At 42.4% G+C, this 21,270-nt stretch overlaps 1 protein-coding gene across 3 annotated transcripts in view; it reads right to left on the bottom strand.

Moving 5' to 3' along the window:
- Nucleotides 1-21,270, bottom strand: part of apeh1 (acylaminoacyl-peptide hydrolase 1) — an 83,634-nt gene that overhangs the window by 59,277 nt on the left and 3,087 nt on the right. For all 3 annotated transcript variants that reach the window (XM_043708398.2, XM_087994489.1, XM_043708397.2), the window contains exons 2-4: nucleotides 18,596-18,725; nucleotides 16,026-16,152; nucleotides 14,672-14,762 (exon numbers count right to left, since the gene is read on the bottom strand). In XM_043708398.2, the coding sequence (XP_043564333.2) occupies nucleotides 14,672-14,762; nucleotides 16,026-16,152; nucleotides 18,596-18,725 (348 nt within the window). The remainder of the gene's footprint in view (nucleotides 1-14,671; nucleotides 14,763-16,025; nucleotides 16,153-18,595; nucleotides 18,726-21,270) is intronic.

Raw genomic sequence — 21,270 nt, forward strand, 5'->3', positions numbered from 1 at the left:
GACAGAAACAAATAAGACCTTCGAAGATGGGAGGCCCTTCCAATCTCTTGGTTAGGTCAAATAACCCTCATTAAAATGAGCATTCTCCCTAGTCTGCTGTATCCTATGCGAATGCTTCCTCTGCTTTTAACCAAGCAAACATTTAGAAGACTGAATGTCTTGTTCAGTTTCTTTACCTGGTATCGCAAGCAACCCCTTATTTAATTGACTAAACTGCATTTACCCCACAGACTGGGAGAAGTGGATTTTCTAGATATCAAAAAACTACCAATTAATCTTGTTGCTTTCTTACGTGAATGATTGGGCCCGGGGGGTCCCTCACTCATTATAGTTGGACATCGAAGCATCTCAGGCAAGATGCCCCCTTACGAGCTTGCTGATTTGGACAAAATGAGGGCAGTTAAGGAAATTGCCATAGCCCAATAGTTAATAGCACGGTTAAAGTATGCAGAGCAATGCGTCAGAGTGAGGGCAATATTGCCAAAACATTTTTTTTTTTAACAACCATAGTTGTATGTCGGGTTTTCAGCCAGGGATGATAAGACTCAGGATTTATTCGAGGAGATATACTGATGTCTTTTGACTAGTTGGCTTGGAAATAAGAGTTGCCCAGAAGAGATCTCTTGTTATTTTTTCAAATAAGGAATTTCATACAAAAACAGACCACACTTTGAACTGATTCTTAAAGATCTGACACGGAGAAGAGGGTGCTGAGTGCAGAAAAAACACTTTCTGTCAGCAATGTCTATCACCTATTGCGAGAGGGTCCCTCAGACGAGCCCGAACGGCTCTGTAAGGTATTGGAGAGGGAGCTGGACGTCGAGATCTCTTCTGAAGTATGGGAGGATATCTGGGAAAATGCAAAGAGAATTTCGATTTGCAACAGGACCCATGCCTTGGAATTGAAAATTCTCCACAGAGTCCATTTGGTTCCAGACAGCCTTTCAAAATTCAAAGCAGGAGTATCTCCAATGTGCCCTAAATGCAAAATGCATATTAGTATGCTCACTCATTGTCTCTGGTCCTGCCAAAAGGCTGTGGGCATACTGGAGCACTATGGTAGGCGAAATAGAGGGGGTCTTGGGGTCAGAGGTGGAGATGGACCCAGTATCTATTTTTCTTGGCCTTCTTAATCCACTTCCATAAGACGTGCATAAAAAAGCTTTTCAATATCCCCACTTTTTGCGCAATAAAGAACATTCTGTTAGGCTGAGTGTCTGAAAACCCCCCAGAGCTGTTGGGCTGGCATAAGCTAGTCATGGAACACATCCCTTCGGACTTTCTTACAAGTATGGTGCACCATAAAACTAAGAATTTTTATAAGATGTGACTGCCCTTTCTGGACTATTTGGATACAGATTTGTCTGCCATACTAATAAGAGCCTATATATAGCCATGACGATTCTGTTTAATGAATTTGGTATCAAGAGGGCAGAAACTACGAAGACATGAATATGTATAAATTTATACTCTCAATGGTCAAGGGCTATTACTTTGTTTCGTTGAGCTATATTATTACTATTATGATTTAGTTAGTTATTAGTGGGTTTATTTGTATGGTTTTGATTTGTTTTGTTTAGTACTTGTTGTGATATCAAAAAAAATTTATTTTCAATAAAAATATATTTTTAAAAATTGGTCCCAAACCTGGCAAATATGTTATCCAGTATTTCATCCAGTTTGTACACTGTTACTTCTGCCAAAACTGACTTAATGACCACCACCACACCAGCCCACTTGGGAGATGGCATCCGTCCCTCTACCGGTTCTGTGAAATCAATGTGAATTTGCTGGAATGGTGTTTGAGACTATTCCCATGCTTGAAGAAGTGATAATAGCAGTGCATTTGCACATCAGATCCCATGTTCTTCTTAATCTGGAAGTCCAAATCCAGCTACCAAAAGTAGTTCCTGGCGAGCTTCTTCATTCCCATCATGCTGTAGTGCCCTTCATGCATTTGTTCCAGCACCTTTCCTCTTAATGGGGGAGGAAAAACAACTCTCATTCCCCACATTAATCACACATTCAATACAGACAACTCAGACCTTATGCCTTGTCCTCAGGGTTATATCTTTCTGGACCCACCCCACCCCCTCATCTGGGTCGTACCTGGCAATTTCATGCAATATAATCCACTTGCTTACATGTGTGGCACTTCAAGTCCTTGAATTCTTACACCAGTCTTGCAACATCAGTGGCATTCTACATTTGGTGCTGCATTTTGCTGACTTTCCACTGTTTGATGCACCAGGGAGTCATCAGCAAACTCGTGACCAACTCCACCAAGGTAGTAATTTCGAAATCAGCCTACAAATCCGGCTCTCTCCTTGTTAGTAGCTTGTGTTGGTTGGCTTCACGTGGGAGGTCACCAACCAAATTGTCTCAAGGTATCTTCCAGGACCCCTCTGAATTCACAATGGTCAAGGCAGCAACGAATTGGGTGATGGACTCTGTGCTGTATCCATTTGTAAAAATGGAAACATTCAGTGATCGCCGACAGCTTGGGTGCAAAATAATTTCCTAACACTTTGCATAGCTCATGGAACATCTTCTCTGTGGGTTTCTCTGATTGCACCAGACACCTTAGAATCACGAGGGCCTTGCTCCTGATGGTAGGTAGGAAAACCGAAACCATGATGTCTTCAACCACTTTGCTCACCTTAAAGAACAAATTAAAGTATTCCATATATAAAGTCCAATTTTCTGACTCTTCATCAAACAAGCAGACTTATTGCCCCAAATTGGTCTGCCATTTTGTTTTCCTCCCACTCGAGTCTAGCCATTCGCAGCCCAGGTCCCACCACAGAGCACTCTCCACATCGCCTGCAACCTCACTGACTGTGCTGTTGCACCATTCCTCCCTGGCACTGCTGCAGACCGAGTCCCCTTGCATCCACTCTCCTCAACGACATTGGTAGTTCCCAGGTGCATACTATTTTCTTCAGCCATCTGCTCCAAGTCCCCTCATGATTGCCACTCTCGGCCCACTCCCTGGTGAGTGCCTTCTTTCCTGGTGTCCCTTCGTGACTGCTTTCCTCAACGTTACCTCCTTACATTGTTTCTAAAGCATGGGCAAGATCTCCTCTGTACAAACAAAAAAATTGGCGGTTGCATACAGTTTGTTGGCTGGATTCCACTTTCGTCAACAGATATGTTGGTGCTTCAGCTGAAACCAGAAATTATATACCAGGTAGACATATTGTAAATGTTAACAGGAACTCTACTAGTGATCCTCACATCTCCACATCCAAACAGCCTAGCATTTTTGTCCTTAAATTTCTCCACAAACTTCAATGGGTTATGATCAGTGTATACGATCGTGTCAGATACATTACTGGAAACAAACATTGAAATGTTATAACGCCAACATCAAGCTCAAAGTCTTCTTCTCATTTGATGTATGTTCAATTTCCTGGAGAAATACCTGAAACCTCTTTCTATCTTCTCGTAATCTTCCTACAACAGCACAGCATGGACATCCACACCACTTGCATCGATAGCCATCTTGAATGGCTTGACAGAATTAGGTGTGGCTAATATTGGAACAGTGGATGACACAGCTTTCAGGCTGTCAAATGCCTTCTCACAGTCCACTGTTCACAAACCTCTTGCCTTTCTTTAACAGTTCAGTGAGCAGAACAGCCACACTGTTAAAATTTGGTACGAATTTTCAATTAAATCCACTCAATCCCAGGAATCGTAGCACCACTCTTTTTGTTGATGGTCTGGGAAATTATCTTTGTTTTTGCATCCCATGGGGCCATTTGTCCATATCCAATAACATGGGTCAGAAAGGTGACTTGGGTTTTGGCAAATTCACTTTTATCCAGGTTTATCACCAAGCCTGCCTTCCAAAGTCAATCGAACAAGTCTGATAAATGTTACAAATATTCCTTCCATGTGTGACTAAAAATCACTAGGTCATCTACGTATATAACACAGTTGGGTAATGCGGCAATGAACTCATTGGTTAATCTCTGAAATCCAGCTGACGCATTTTTCATTTCAAATAACATGACTTTAAACTGATATAGTCCATTCAGCATTATGAAAGCCGAAATTGTCTTCGCTCTTTCTGACAAAAGGTACCTGCCAGTATCCTCTGAGCAAGTCCAACTTTGAAATACAACTTGCTTGTCCCACCTTTTCAACATAGTCTTCAAAACGTGGAATCAGATATACATCAGTAACTGCACTGACTTTGCGATATTCCACACCTAACCACTATGTACCATCTGGTTTTGCACTATTACTACGGATGAGCTCCAATCAATGTAACTCACTTCGATTATGTCATCTTGGAACATGCGTTCAATCTCCTTTTGAACCTAGGTCAAGTTTAGAAGGTTATGCCTATAAAGGATGTTGCTTAATTGGAACACCATATCCTATATCTACATTGTGCATAATTAGACTGGTACTTCCCAGCTTATTTCCACATCTCTCCCCATATGATGGTAGTAACTCTTTCAGGTCATTTTGATTTCCCTCTGGAAGGTAAATCAATAACTTATCCCAATTTTTCCACAACTGCCCCATTGTTCAACTAAATTTGTGGAATGTCCAATTCAGAATCCTCTGAACCTGGTTCTTCCGTGTTGTAACCAATAATTCAGTGCCCTTTGGCTTTCTTTCCCTGTCAAAATACTTTTTGAGCATATTCACATGACACACAGATTTCTTTCTGTCTGGAGTCCTCATCAAATAGTTCACCTCACTCGATTTTCTTTCAACTTGATAAGGTCCACTAAACCTTGCTTTTAAAGGTTCACTTATCACTGGAAGTAACATTAACACCTCATCTCCGAAAGCAAAATTGCGAGGTTTTGATTTCTTATCTGCTTCCTGTTTCATTGTATGCTGTGGTACTTTTAAATGCTGTCTGGTCAACTCCTCCACTCTATTTAATCGTTCCCTAAAAGTTGACAAATATATGGTCTCTGAATTCTGACTTGCTAATTTCTCCTTAATCAATATTAACAGTCCTCTCACTTGATGCCCAAAACCTAATTCAAATAGACTGAATTTGGTTGATTCATTGGTGTATCTCTGATTGCAAAAAGTACAAACAGAATTCTCATATCCCAATCATCTGGACAGTCTTGACTATAAGCCCTCAACATGGTTGCCAATGTCTGATGCCACCTTTCTAGTGCTCCCTGTAACTCTGGATGGTACGCAGTAGATTTGAATTATTATATTCTTAAGCTATTCATAGCTTCCTTGAATGTAAAGTTTGACTCTTGATCTGATTGCATCTCGGTGGGTAGTCCATATCTCTTAAAAAAATTTGAGTAACTCTTCTAGAATTCTTTTAGCTGTGATATTACATAATGGGAAAGCCTCTGAAAATCTAGTGAACACATCCATTATTGTTAACAAATACTGATTCTCATTTTTTGCTTTAGGTAAGGGTCCTACGCAAACAATTAAGACTCTAAGAGGTTCCTCAAATGCAGGAGTAGATATTGAAGGTGCGGGTTTTATTACTGCCTGTGGTTTTCCAATTATCTGACATGTCTAGCAAAACTAAACTACATTCTTGTGTAGTCCAGGCCTGTAAAATGGTTTTTGTATCTTAGCTTGAGTTTTTCTCACTCCTAAATTACCCCCTAGTGGTAGCTCCTGCGTCATTCACAACAACACCATTCTGTAACACATAGGCAATATGACTTAGTCATAGAGTCATAGTGAGTTTTGAGAAGATTTGCAGCTCAGGTTGAGGTTTTGGATGTAGGTTTGCTCGCTGAGCTGAAAGGTTAATTTCCAAATGTGCACAAGACACGCACGAGAATTCCTAGAAGCATGCCATTCCAACCGGAACTCTTTCAACAAATATATCGAGTTAGACTCCATCTACTACTTCCTGAGAAAAGGAACCGGAAGTGACTTCATCACAGGAAATAACATCACCAACCCAAAGAAACCCAAACATATAAATAGAAAGCAGAAATTTTCAACACTGCTTCGCATGAGGTTCACTGAAGATGTTACCTAGTAAGGTAACGAAACGTCTGGAAATGAACCTTTCAGCTCAGCGAGCAAACTATATCCATAGGGTCATAGAGATGTACAGCATGGAAACAGACCCTTCAGTCCAACTCGTCCATGCCAACCAAATATCCCAACCCAATCTAGTCCCACCTGACGGCACCCGGCCCATAGCCCTCCAAACCCTTCCTATTCATATATCCATCCAGATGCTTTTTAAATGTTGCAACTATACCAGTCTCCACCACTTCCTCTGGCAGCTCATTTCATACACACACCACCCTGTGCATGAAAATGTTGCCCCTTAGGTCTCTTTTATATCTTTTCCCCTCTCACCCTGAACCTATGCCCTCTAGTTCTGGACTCCACGACCCCAGGGAAAAGATCTTATCTATTTAGCCTATCCATGTCCTTCATGATTTTATAAATCTCTATAAGGTCACTCCTCAGCCTCCGATGCTCCAGGGAAAACAGTCCCAGTCTATTCAACCTCTCCGAGGAGAAAGTGAGGACTGCAGATGCTGGAGATCAGAGCTGAAAATGTGTTGCTGGAAAAGCGCAGCAGGTCAGGCAGCATCCAAGGAACAGGAGAATCGGGCATAAGCCCTTCTTCAGGAATGAGGAAAGTGTGTCCAGCAGGCTAAGATAAAAGGTAGGGAAGAGGGACTTGGGGGAGGGGCGTTGGAAATGCGATAGGTGGAAGGAGGTCAAGGTGAGGGTGATAGGCCAGAGTGGGGTTGGGGTGGAGAGGTCAGGAAGAAGATTGCAGGTTAGGAAGACGGTGCTGAGTTCGAGGGATTTGACTGAGACAAGGTGGGGGGGGGGGGGAATGGGGAAACTGGAGAAATCTGAGTTCATCCCTCAGGTTGCTAGGCGGAAGATGAGGCGCTCTTCCTCCAACCGTCGTGTTGCTATGGTCTGGCGATGGAGTCGTCCAAGGACCTACATGTCCTTGGTGGAGTGGGAGGGGGAGTTGAAGTGTTGAGTCACGGGGTGGTTGGGTTGGTTGGTCCGGGTGTCCCAGAGGTGTTCTCTGAAACATTCCGCAAGTAGGCGGCCTGTCTCCCCAATATAGAGGAGGCCACATCGGGTGCAGCGGATGCAATAAATGATGTGTGTGGAGGTGCAGGTGAATTTGTGAATATAGAAGTATCCCTTGGGGCCTTCAAGGGAAGTAAGGGGGGAGGTGTGGGCGCAAATTTTGCATTTCTTGCAGTTGCAAGGGAAGGTGTCGGGAGTGGAGGTTGGGTTGGTGTGGGGTGTGGACCTGACGAGGGAGTCACGGAGGGAGTGGTCTTTTCGGAATGCTGATAGGGGAGAGGAGGGAAATATATCCCTGGTGGTGGGGCCCGTTTGGAGGTGGCGGAAATGACGGCGGATGATACGCTGTATATGGAGGTTGGTGAGGACCAGTGGGGTTCTGTCCTGGTGGCGGTTGGAGAGGCGGGGCTCAAGGGCGGAGGAGCGGGAAGTGGAGGCGATGTGGTGGAGGGCATCGTCAACTACGTCTGGCGGGAAATTGCGGTCTTTGAAGGAGGCCATCTGGGTTGTACGGTATTGGAGCTGGTCCTCCTGGGAGCAGATGCAGCAGAGATGAAGGAATTGGGAATATGGGATGGCGTTTTTACAGGGGGCAGGGTGGGAGGAGGTGTAGTCTAGGTAGCTGTGGGAGTCGGTCGGTTTATAGTAAATGTCCATGTTGATTCGGTCGCCCGAGATAGTAATGGAAAGGTCTAGGAAGGGGAGGGAGGAGTCTGAGACGGTCCAGGTGAATTTGAGGTCGGGATGGAAGATGTTGGTAAAGTGGATGAACTGTTAAATATCCTCGTGGGAGCACGAGGCAGCGCCGATACAGTCATCGATGTAGCGGAGGAAAAGGTGGGGGGTGGTGCCAGTGTAGCTGCGGAAGATGGACTGTTCCACATATCCTACGAAGAGGCAGGCATAGCTGGGACCCATGCGGGTACCCATGGCTACTCCTTTGGTTTGGAGGAAGTGGGAGGATTGGAAAGAGAAGTTGTTCAGGGTGAGGACCAGTTCAGTCAGTCGAAGGAGGGTGTCAGTGGAAGGGTACTGGTTGGTACGGCGGGAAAGGAAGAAGCGGAGGGCTTTGAGTCCTTTGTGATGGGGGATGGAGGTGTACAGGGACTGGATGTCCATGGTGAAGATAAGGCGTTAGGGACCGGGGAAGCGAAAATCATGGAGGAGGTGGAGGGCGTGGGTGGTGTCCCGAACGTAGGTGGGGAGTTCTTGGACTAAGGGGGACAGGACCGTGTCGAGATATGCAGAGATGAGTTCGGTGGGGGAGGAGCAGGCTGAGGCAATGGGTCGGCCAGGGCAGTCAGGTTTGTGGATTTTGGGCATGAGGTATAAACGTGCGGTGCGGGGTTGTGGGACTATGAGGTTGGAGGCAGTGGATGGGAAATCCCCGGAGGTGCTGAGGTTATGGATGGTCTGGGAGATGTTGGTTTGGTGGTGGGAGGTGGGGTCATGGTCAAGATGGCAGTAGGAGGAGGTGTCCGTGAGCTGGCGTTTAGCCTCAGCGGTGTAAAGGTCAGTGCGCCAAACTACTACCCCGCCTCCCTTGTCTGCCAGTTTGATAGTGAGGTTGGGGTTGGAACGGAGGGAGTGGAGGGTTGCACGTTCCGAGGGTGAGAGGTTGGAGTGGGTGAGAGGGGTGGAGAAGTTGAGGCGGTTAATGTCGTGACGGCAGTTGGCTATGAAGAGATCGAGGGCAGGTAAGAGGCCAGCATGGGGTGTCCAGGTGGATGGGGTGTATTGGAGACGGGAGAAGGGGTCATCAGAGGGTGGGCGAGAATCCTGGTTGAAGAAGTAGGCGCGGAGGCAAAGGCGGCGGAAGAATTATTCAACCTCTCCCTATAGCTCAAATCCTCCAACCCTGGCAACATTCTGGTAAATCTTTTCTGAACCCTCTCAAGTTTCACAACATCTTTCCGATAGGAAGGAGACCAGAATTGCATGCAATATTCCAACAGTGGCCTAACCAATGTCCTGTACAGCCACATCATAACCTCCCAGCTCCTGTACTCAATACTCTGACCAATAAAGGAAAGCATAACAAATGCCTTCTTCACCTTCCTATCTACCTACAACTCTACTTTCAAGGAGCTATGAATATGCACTCCAAGGTCTCTTTGTTCAGCAACACTCCCGAGGACCTTACCATTAAGCGTATAAGTCCTGCTAAGACTTGCTTTCCCAAAATGCAGCACCCAACTTGATGAACTTCTGCACATTTCTCATTTGCCTGAATATGTGATGGTCTCAGTTTCCTCATTAAGACTTCATTTTTAAGATAATAACATTCAGGGATACATTCAGATTCTGTTTCTGTGTATGCCTTGTGATACAATTGCTTTGAATTTTCATCTTTCTGCTGTAACTCAGTTAATTTATCTGAGCTAAAGATGTCTGCTGTGTCATCTATCTGCTCCTGGCTTGTCTGAACCATCTGATCAAATAGCATGTCTGCTAATTCCACTTCAACTTTCTTCACTGTAGTCTTTAATCTCTCCTGTTTCAACTGATGACTTTGTGACCTCGTTACCACAGAGTCAGGAAAAATCTCAGGATATGTGTCCTGCAATACTTTAGTCCCCTGAGTTTCCACTGGCTTTTCAACCATAGTAGGCAGCAGTCCTACCTGTGAACCAGCTATATCATTTGCAAGGACAAATTGTATTCATGGAACTGAGTTTGTCCCGTACTCCTACCACAACTTCTCTTCACTAAACACTAACCTCACTCTACACAATTGAGGGCTTATTTCACCGGGAATTCCCATTACTAGCACTTATTCTGGCAATAGTCCTTCAGAGGTAAATAGCTCCTCATCTATCAGCATCACAGACTGAGAAGATCCTGTATCTCTTAATATTGGAACCTCTTTACCTGCTGCTCCTGGCCTATGAAAGTAAACTTTACCTTCGCAGGTATATAGTTTAAGAATACCTGTTCTTTCCTGTTTAACCAACCTCTGACCAGCTTCTGGTGCACTTTCTAGCCTCCACTGTCCTCTCTGTTACCACTCCAAGAAAATTCACTGGCTTACCTTGTTTTCCGACATCTGGTTTCCCAGTGCTTTTCCTAACCCACTAACACGGATTTCATGTGGCCTACTTTATTGCAGTGAAAATACTGGAACTTGTTAACTTTTTTTTAGATTAGATTAGATTATTTACAATGTGGAAACAGGCCCTTCAGTCCAACAAGTCCACACCGACCCTCCGAAGAGCAACCCATTCCCCTACATTTACCCCTTCACCTAACACTACGGGCAATTTAGCATGGCCAATTCACCTGACCTGCACATCTTTGGACTGTGGGACGAAACCGGAGCACCCGGAGGAAACCCACGCAGACACTGGGAGAATGTGCAAACTCCACACAGACAGTTGCCCGAGGCGGGAATTGAACCCAGGTCTTTGGCGCTGTGAGGCAGCAGTGCTAACCACTGTGCCACCGTCCCCCTTCTTTTGCCCCTTCAAAGGTTTCCTTTTTACGCTATGGTAAGTTATCCTTATGATCCTTACCGAGGTCTACCTTTCCCCAATTTCTATCCCTCATGGATTGAAATTGATTTTGGAAGCCAAACTTTGGTTTAGGGACCAATTCATAAATCATCAGCCATTTCAGCTGCTAATCTTAATGTTTTAACTCTCTGCTCTTCCACATGAATTCTCACTACTTCAAGTGAAGTTTTGGACTCCTCCAAAATAATTGCCTCTCCAAGAACATCACAGGCTTGCTCTATTTTTAAAGCCCTTATCCACCTAGCAAAATTACTTCTTTTGATCCTTTCAAACTCAATGTAGGTTTGTCCAGGGACCCTTCTCAGATTCCCGAAACTTTGTCTATGGGTTCTGGCACAAGCTCACGTGCACTTAAGATGGCTTTCTTCACCTCCTCGAACACACCAGATACCTCCTCTGATAGTGATGTGAATACCTCACTAGGTCTACCTACACGTTTTGTTTGGATCAACAAACCCACACGGACACTGGCCACGGCATTTCTTTAGCCACCTATTCAAACGAAATGAAAAGACTTCCACATCTATTCATCAAATTTAGATAATGCTTGAATATATTTAAACAGTTTCTCACTAGGCCTTTAGCTACTATGAGTTTGCTCATCCTCGCTCTCTTCCTCACTATGTTTACCTCTATCCTTCATCTCCATCCTTTTAAGCTGACTTTCCTGCCTAACTGCCAATGTCTAAAGTTCAAACTTTCTCTCTTTCTTCCCTTTCTCTTTTTCTTATTGTTCTGCTAAAGCAATTTGTTCTTTTTCTCGTTTCTCTGCTTTTAATCGCAATTCAAACTGTTTCATTTCTGTTGCCTTTTCCTGGTCTTTTGCCTTGAATTCAAGCTGCTTCGTTTTCAATTGAATTTTAGCCATCTCTAAAGATTCTGATGGGGTTTCTGACAAATTTAAACACTGAGAAATTGCTGTAATTATCTTTCCTTTCCTCACAGAAGGAGTCAGCTCCAGCTTGTCTGCTAATTCCAGCAGCTTGGCCTTAATCACCTTTTCCAAAACCCCCAAAGTCACTTCTTCCACCCCCACAAAACTCTTGGTGACTGAAAGAGCCATTGCTATCCCAAGCATTGTTTAAACCAACCAAATTCAACACCCAGAACAAAAGACACTAACACCTACCACTCACTGCCTTCGATTACAAAAACCCTCATCCCAATTTGGAACTACAGAACAATCCTGCAAAGAGCCCCCAATCTGTTATGGACCAGGCCAGATCCCCTCAAAACATTTCAAGAAGGTAGCCCAGGCCCTTCCTTTGCTGGTTGTTTTAAACAGGTGTACAGTGGTTATTCCAGGAGAGATGCCGCTGGTCAAACCATTTAGTTTTAAACAAAACAGGATTTATTTACAAGATTACCAAATGAAACACAAACAAAAGAGAACAGAATAACTTAAAAGCAATCTGAAAACCTAACAGATTATCCCAACTTAGTGATGCTGCTCCAACAACCCTCATAACCACCCCTTGGCACAAAAAGTAAAATCAAACACAGGGTCTTACAAGAGAGAGGTCAGAGGACGTACCAGCTTGGACCTGCTTCCTTGGCTCCAGCAGCGTTTTCAACTCTACTGTTAAAAACCAAACTAAACCAGAGATAAAGCTGAGCTGGGAGAACTGGCCCCTCCCCCTTTCATTATACAAGTTTATTTTTCAAAAAAACTTGAAAGCCTGTTGGCCGAGGAACTAACGGTTAGCTATAATCAAACTGGCTCCAAGACCCTTCAACTTAGACTTTTTGGAGTGTCTTGTATGATCGCTCTGAAAAAAAATCAAAGACAACATAACCTTGTTGAAGGAGCAGCTTTGTCACATAAGCTACAAATGCCGACTTGCATGTCAAACAGCAAGAGCAGGATGAAATACATAAAAAGTTAAGCGATTCCACAGACTAATCAGATCTAAACGCTACAATTCTTCTATATTCAGTTGTAAAAGGTGGCGGACAATTCAAACACCATCAGGAGGAGTCTCCACAGTATATCATCCTTAATGCTAAGGAGTCCAGCACAAACAAAGCCAAAATATTTGCCTCCATCTTTCAGCCAGATGAACCATGTGGATGACCCATCTTTGCCTCCTCCTCACAAAATCACCTTCAGTCCATTCGATTCATTCCACATCAAATCATGACTGAAGACGCTGGATAATGTAAAAATTATGGGCCTTGAGAACATTGATGCAGGCGACTTGTGCTCCAGATGTAGCTAGGCCTCTAGTCAAACTTTTCTGTTACAACTATGTGGCACATACCAGACATACAATGTGACAAAGTGCACAAGCAGGACAAATCCAAGCTTCCTAAATACAATCCTATCTGGCTACACTTGATCATCAGCAAAGTGATGGAAGGTGCAATCAAGTGACACTTGCAAAGGAATAGCCTAATCTCTGTCACTCACCTTACATTTCACTAGGGCCATTCAATGCACAAGTCATTACAACTTTAATCCAAACATGGACAAAAGTGCTGAACAGCAGGAAGAATGATTGTTCTTGACATCTGAGTAATTAACTGAGTATGGCATCAAGGAACTTTAGCAAAATTGGAAACCACAGGAATCACAACAAAACACTGCTGGTTGAAATACCAAAATCAAAAACAAATGGCAATGGTTTATGGTCAATCATCTCAGTCCCGATATATCATCCAGAAGTTCCTCAAGGTAGATATTTTCTCATCAACCTATTCAGAGGTTTTACAAGACACCTCTAAACCAGGTGGAACTTGAACCCAGGCCTCTTGGCTCAGAGGTAGGAACACTACCACTGTGCCACAAAAGTCCAAAATTCCTCAGGGGTGTGTCTGAGTTCCAACCCTTTTCAACTGCTTTTCCTCCAAAATAAAGTCAGTAATGGGGACGTTTGTGGAGGATTGTACAATGTTCAGCATCATTCATAACTCCTCAGACACTGAACAGATCATACGCAGCAAGACCTGGACAACATCCAGATTACATAATAAGTAATGCTTGCACCATGTAAGCAGTGGGCAATAACCTTTTTCAAGACAGTGAATCCAATCATCGCCACTTGGCATTTAATAGTTGATCATCGTTAAATCCTCCACAGACAATGTTCTGGGTTTCATCATTGGTCAGGAACAGAACTGGACTAGCATATAAATACAGTCAATGGTGGACAATCTTTGGGATCTCAAATACCTGTCTACCATCTTCAACGTAAAAGTCAGCAGTGTGATGGAATACTCCCCACTTGGGTACAATTTCAACAAGACTCAAGTAGTTTGACACCATCCAGGACAAAGCACCCCATTTGCGCGGCACAACATTCTTCACTGTGAACATTCACTCCCTTAACCACCAAAGCACACTAGTAGCAGCAATGTGCACATCAATAAGATGTACTGTAGTAACACGCCAAGGCTGCTTTGAAAACAGCTTCCAAACCCCCAATCTCTACCACCTAGAAACACAAAGATAGCAGATAAATGGGAACACCCCTACCATCTACAAGTTCCCCTGCAGGTCACAGACTATCCTGACTTGGACTATATGTACATTCCTCAAGGTCACTGGGTCAGAATCAACATTCCCTCCAAGCTGCACGCTCAGATGTCCAGCTAAACAGCAATCAGCGTCACAATGTCAACTGCAGCATTGACTTCCTGTTATGGAAGTCACTGCCAAGCATGGATCTGAGAGATCTGTGCAGAGGAAAGGAAAAACTGGCAGACCAGTGATCAGAATGCTGGAACACCCTTCCTAACAGCACTGTAGTTGTACCTATAGCCCAAAGACCATGGCAGCAGCTCACCACCCACTTCTGATCACCTTCATAATTAGGGATTATTGGCAATTAATTAATTGACAACTAAGGCAATAAATGTTGTCAATGCCAGTAATGCCAATGCTTCATGAAAAGAATAAAAATAATGCAGGACTTCAAGAAATGAAATTTCAGCTGGAAATGTTTGAAGGATATATAATAAGCAAAGGTCATTTGAAGAATATTTTTACATCAATACCAAATGTTTTCACCCTTAGGCCCTTGTCAAATAGACCAATACTCCAAATTCAGTTTTAGTGATTTGCGGAGGTAGGTGTTGAGGAGTAAATCAGATATAAACTAAGTGATAAGTTGTGGTTATAAACTTACTTCCAAAAATTGCTTCTCCTCTCCTTTTTTGTTAGTGTGCTCACGGAGAACAGCCTTTAGAAGTCCAGATGGAGATTCTTTGCTTAATAGCCTACAGAAAGAAGAAATTGTAATTGCAGTGTGCATTTTTAGTTTGAATGTAATCACGTCAGCATTACAAATAACAATCCACTAATTAGATGAATATGTTGGTTGAAGAATAAAAGTTGAATATGCATACGAGTTAAGGAATTGGAGCCTGCTCCGCCATTCAACAAGATCATGGCTGATCTGCATCTTAATTCTATCTCCATTCTTCAGCTGCATTTTCCTCAACCCCTTGGTTAGCAAAATCTATCAGCCTCAGGTTTAAAATCATCAAGTGAGAAAATGCATATTTTTTTTGTCTGAAGGCAAGTTCTACATTTTGTGTGTGAAAGTGTTCTACACCTTTCCTCTTGAATAACCTTGCTTCGATTTTAAGGCATCATTCCCTTGTTAGGCTCTTCTACCAACATGAAAATGTTTATCTCAATCTAACCTATTCATTTCTTTCAAAGTCCTAAAAACCTAAATGAAGTCACCCTCCAACCTTCTGGATACCAGTAAATCTAATCTCTACTCATTATTTAATTTTTGGAAGGGCTGAAAAATTCTGGTTAATCTGTGCTGCACATCTTCCAAGACCACTATCTCTTTCTTAAATTTTTTTCTAAAGTGCAGTGATCAGAACTGTACTCAGTACCCCAAACACTGTTTAACCAGAAGCCTAAACATAAAGCCAAAGATGTTTCCTTTTGTATTCTAGATTTGATGTTTAACATTCCATTAGTACTTTCGCAGCTGACCACAAAATTTGGATATGTGCATATTGACTTCATACTCTCTTTGGTCCCCTACTTTTTCATGATTTAAAAATACTCAAATCAATCCTTTGTTTGTCACATTTAACTGGAATCAATCCACCAGTTTTGTCTACTCATTTCAACTATCAATATCTGTGATTTTTATGCTCCCTCCTGCATTACCTAACAGACATCACTGTTCATGCCATGAGCAAACATTAGCTCCCCATGCTTTTGAATATAGGATCTTTACTGCTGTTTAACATCTCACTTGCATGCCAGTAGCTCTGGTAATGTAGTAGTGCCTGAACACTGCACTAAGGTTAACTAAGACATACAGTTGTAGAAACAACAATATCAGGGGGCAAAAAAAAGTGCACTCAAGTCATAGGCATGTTGGTGCCTTAATGTCATCTTGTTAAGTTAGCTCAGTAAGGATCTTCTTGAGTTGATGCCTCAAATGCTCATTGAACCCTGAGAGCTCGAAATGATGGAGCAGTTATAACGCAAATAGATAACGCTTTACTCACTCGCCCTGCAGCTCTATGCAGTTTCCAGAGGGACCTGTGTACACAATGGAATCTTCATCATGGAACAGGATATACTGTCGGCAGAATTTCACTCGCTCTGCTCGTTCCAGATCTCGCTGAGACCATTCTGGAACAAACAAAATGTAAACATCTTACCACACTAAACATTCCTTGCATGATGCTTTATCAAGAAAACAATTTTACATTTGGACAAATAATATTTATCTAATTCTCTTTCTCAGACAGGACTATATTGGGATCAGTCGTTTTAGGAATGCATATAGCTACAGTATATTTAGTAAGAGGCTGATCTAAAGGTATAACAACCCAATATTGTTGTGTGTTTGTGTAGAATCCTTTAAAGGAGGAGTTTTTTTTGGTGGAAGATTAAAATTTAAATAAAAGATCAATATACCTAAAAGGGAAGGCTAACAAAATGCCTTTAGACACAGATATTACAGAGCTAAAGGGTGAAATGAATATTGATAGGCAGAATGTACCAGTGACTTGGTTATACTTAAATTGGATAAGTCACATGCTCTAATAGCATACATGCCAGTTTTCTAAAGGGAATGTGAGTGGAGGTCTCACATGCTTGTTTTTCAGACGGGAGGATGGTGGTATTTAGCAAGAATCAATGCTAGGTACACTGCCTTTTGGATGACTTGAATGTTGAAATAGAGAGGAAAGTTCCAAAATTTGCTGATAAACCAAATTTGGAAGTCTAACAAACATAAAGACTGAATCTCTGGGACACCCAGACCAACCAACCCAACCACCCCGTAGCCCAACACTTTAACTCCCCTTCCCACTCCACCAAGGACATGTAGGTCCTTGGACTCCTCCATCGCCATATCATGGCAACACGACGGTTGGAGGAAGAGCGCCTCATCTTCTGCCTGGGAACCCTCCAATCACAAGGGATGAACTCAGATTTCTCCAGTTTCCTCATTTCCCCTCCCCCCACCTTGTCTCAGTCAAATCCCTCAAACTCAGCACCGCCTTCCTAACATGCAATCTTCTTCCTGACCTCTCCGCCCCCACCCCACTCTGGCCTATCACCCTCACCTTGACCTCCCTCCACCTATCGCAATTCCAACGCCCCTCCCCCAATTCCCTCTTCCCAACCTTTTATCTTAGCCTGCTGGACACACTTTCCTCATTCCTGAAGAAGGGCTTATGCCCGAAACGTCGATTCTCCTGTCCCTTGGATGCTGTCTGACCTGCTGCACTTTTCCAGCAACACATTTTCAGCGAAAGACTGAATTAATCAACTACAGCACAGGCAACCAGCAGAATGGGCAGGCAAGTGATGAATGGAATTTAACACAGTGAATTATTGCATTTGAAGGGATACATACAGCAATACAGACCTAATGGTACAATTCTAATGAACGTGCCACACAAAAAGATCTGGGGTTCATGTGCATAGATCTTGGGAACTGGTAGGACATTAGAAGAGTTAGTAAATCATTCTTCAATCAAGTTTTACTTTTGGTGTCAAAGATTAAATGTTTGTCTAAACCATTAGTGACTTCTTCGAGACTATTATGTACTTTATTCTGTTTTCTACTCAACCTACCTGCAGTCTTTGAATAGTCCACTACGTCAGCCTGCTTTAATATCTGTTCCATGCTATCCAAATGAGTAGGATTGTCCTTTCCTGATTCAGTCTTATCAAGTAGCATCCAGAGCATTTCCAATAATTGCTTCATTCACCGCCCCCACCCCAAAATGTAAACCTGGCCTTCTTTGCATTTGAGTCCTTTCATTCCTCCACTGGAAGCCATTTTTCAATCAACTGGGTGCTAAGCTCTGGAATTCCTTTCCTAAACCTCTTCATTAATGTCTCCTCCTTGAAATGGTCACTGTTTGACCAAACATTGAATCTGCTCTTTCTGTTACACCTTTCTTTTACTTGGTAGCAATTTTTGCTTCATAACACATCTTTAAAATAGCTTAGATGCTGATCTACATTAAGGCTATTGTATAAATGCAAATAATTACTTTTGCTGAAAGGGGAGACAGAATGTGTTTAATGTGTCACTCATTTTTTTGCACTCTACTGTTAGAATCTCAATGTGAATGTTTTCCCTTGACTGGACAGACAGACAGACAAAGGAAAATAGTTTAAAGGGATTCAGGAAAAGATGAGTAAATTTGCTATTTCTGAGCAGAGGGTAAATACAGACCTGAAATTGGTTATGTTGAATGGTCTCGTTCTTTCTTCAAAATGTTGTAGAGTGTTAAAGAATATCTGTCAGCATTATCAAAACTTAAATGTTGCCAATTATATTCTGGTCCGACCATAATGCATTCTAAACTACACAGTAAAATATTTCTAAAGAAAAGTCATATTGGATTCCAAATATTAACATTATTTTTCTCTCCACAGATGCTGCCAGATCTTCGGAGTTTCTCCAGCATTTTCTGATTTTATTTCAGATTTTCAGCATCTGCAGTATTAGTCAAGTGTAAATTATAAAACTGATTCTCTCTAAAACAGAAAACATCATTCCATGTAGCTTACATGTTTACATGTAGCTGTCAAGCCTCTTAGCTCCAGTTACCTGTATAGATGTTACGGTGCTTTCCCCCATACTGGGAAATGACCTCTGGTCCAATGCAGGCTTTCGCCAGAGATGGGAATTTGCTTAACTCTTTGTAAATCTCTGCAACCTCATTGGGATTGGTGATCACCTTCAATAAGAAAAAAAGTGACATGATACCAAATACAATTTTGAAGTTGATCCACTGCTAAGTGTCTGACATCGGGCTTGGTTTATTTATAGTATGAGCCACCTTTTAATAATCAGCTAAATTAATTGCATGTTAAATGCATGAATATCCCATCCAATCAAAGTAAAATATTATAATGACATAATTTCCTATTTACTCTACATGTCTCTCTGGTTCAGTGGTTACCATAGTCAGAAGGTTCAAGCACCATGAGAGAACTGAGTAGATAAAATAGGTTTTGCACTTAGTGCAGTGTTGAATAATTGTTGCACAGTGAGTTATGCATTTTGTCAGAGAAATTAAACCAAACCTTATATGCTTGCTCAAGTAAACATAAATAATCCAATTGTGTTAAAGAACAGGAAGTTCACTCCTGCCCCCTACCAACACATTGCCCAATAAAAGTCATTAAATTATCTTCAACAAAACGGTCATTCATTTTCTGTTTGCAAGAATAACGTGTTGGATCACAAGACCTCAGAACTGACACCAAGTTCATTGTCTACAGGGCAGCACTGTTACCAGCCCTGCCTCATACATTATAAACATGGACAATATACAGCAGAAACCTCAAATCCCTTGAGAAATATCACCAGCAATACCTCCAAAAAATCCTGCAAATCCACTAGGAAGATAGGTTCTCAAATATAAATGTCCTGTCTCAACAGACCTCGTACTGATATATGTTTACCATCAATTAGCATAGCCACATCAGAAAAGACTTCTAAAACAAGCTCCCTACTTTGAACTTTGAATTGGCAATTGGTTATGAGGAGGGCAGAGGAAATGCTTCAAGGTCATTCCCAAAAGCCTCCCAGAGGAAATAGCAGTAGGTCATTCAGCAGTTTAAAATCTGTTCCATTGTCAATGAGATACTGGATGATCTAAATCCAAACTTCATTCACCTGCTCGAGTCAGTGCAGAAGCAGGTCATTGGGCCCATCAAGTCGAGACTGATCCTTTGAACAGCATCCCACCGAGATCCCCGCTCCTAATCCCCACCCCTATCCGTGCATTCCCATGGCTTATCCACCAGCCTGCACATTCCTGGTCATTACGGGCAATTCAGCATGGCCAATCCACTAAACCTGATATCTGTGGACTGTGGGAGGAAACTAGATGACCCAGGGGAAACTCACACAGACATGGAGAGAATGTGCAAACTCCAAACAGACGGTCACAAATGGGTGGAGAACCCGTTAATAACAAAATGTTTATCTGATGAAATGTATGAATTTCATAGTTAAAAATAATAACAGAGCTGACACACTGCACTTAACAAAATGAGTTCTACATTCCTCTAACATCTTTGTGAGGCAATTTCTAACTTCTCTTTTAAATGTCCTGGCCCTCTTAAGATTATGGTCTAGATTCCATTCCCACAGAAAAGGTTTCTTTGTCTACTCAAGCAATTTCTTTCAAGATTCTAAAGACCTCAATCCAAGCATCTTTCAATTCTCTATATTCCAGCAAGTGCAAGCCTAATTTATGTAATCTCTCTTTTTAATTTAACCTTTGAACTTTTGAAAAATTACTTGCACTCCTTACAGATCAATATATCCTCAAGATGCATTCAACAGTCCAAGTGTGGTCTCCTTTTGTATCCGTGACAGCAGACTCCTGAAACAACCAGTCTAACCAGAAATCAGGAGATATCCAAGGGTACAGTTGAAATTAAATCTTTCAAAAATATCAAAGCAGCCCTGAAGAGACCAAATATCCCTACCTCAGCTGAACTCATGGGAATCCCTAGCTTGTGTCAGAGCAAAATGACAAAGATTCATTCAGTAAGGCAACATTTACATTGAGAGATTACATCAGGAACACACAGAAAAATATTGCCAGAGAGACAGAACACAAACTTCTAAGCATTTCATTACCAAGCATCACTAGCTTTGCATATGGGAGAACCCATAGATCATGCACTGAACTTATCAGCCATCTCATAACCCAAACTGGAGTGGAAGCAAGTCATCCTTGATCCTCAGAAACTGCTTAATGATCAAAGTTTTGTATAACTACACCTCTCCTTTGCATTTGAGCCCTCATTAACATTCCATTAGTCCTTTAATATTTTTCTGTATCGGAAAACTACTGCACACACTGCAGCAACCCAGAACTCCAGAAGGCAGAAGACACCTATTCAATTGGTTGAAATGAAACAGGTACACCAAGACCACTATCCTCCAATTGTTATGCAAAAAACCTAAAGAAGAAAACACTACACAACCAGACACGACAGTGACCATACCATACATCAAAGAAATAACAGAAATAACTACCTGACTACACAGGCCGCTAGGAATCTTAGTGGCCTACAAACCAGTAAACACCCTTCACCAGCTCCTCACAAAGGTGAAAGACGTGACATCCATATCCAACAGAATGAATGTTATTTACAAGATACCCTGGTAGGACTGTAAAAAACACTACATAGGACAAACAGGAAGAAAACTGACCAAACAAGTACACGAATATCAACTCGCTACTGCCAGACATGACCAGC

The sequence above is a fragment of the Chiloscyllium plagiosum genome, unplaced genomic scaffold (assembly GCF_037043375.1).
Source record: "Chiloscyllium plagiosum isolate Xiang-an unplaced genomic scaffold, Cpla_swu_hap1 HiC_scaffold_14, whole genome shotgun sequence".
Lineage (NCBI taxonomy): Eukaryota > Metazoa > Chordata > Chondrichthyes > Orectolobiformes > Hemiscylliidae > Chiloscyllium > Chiloscyllium plagiosum.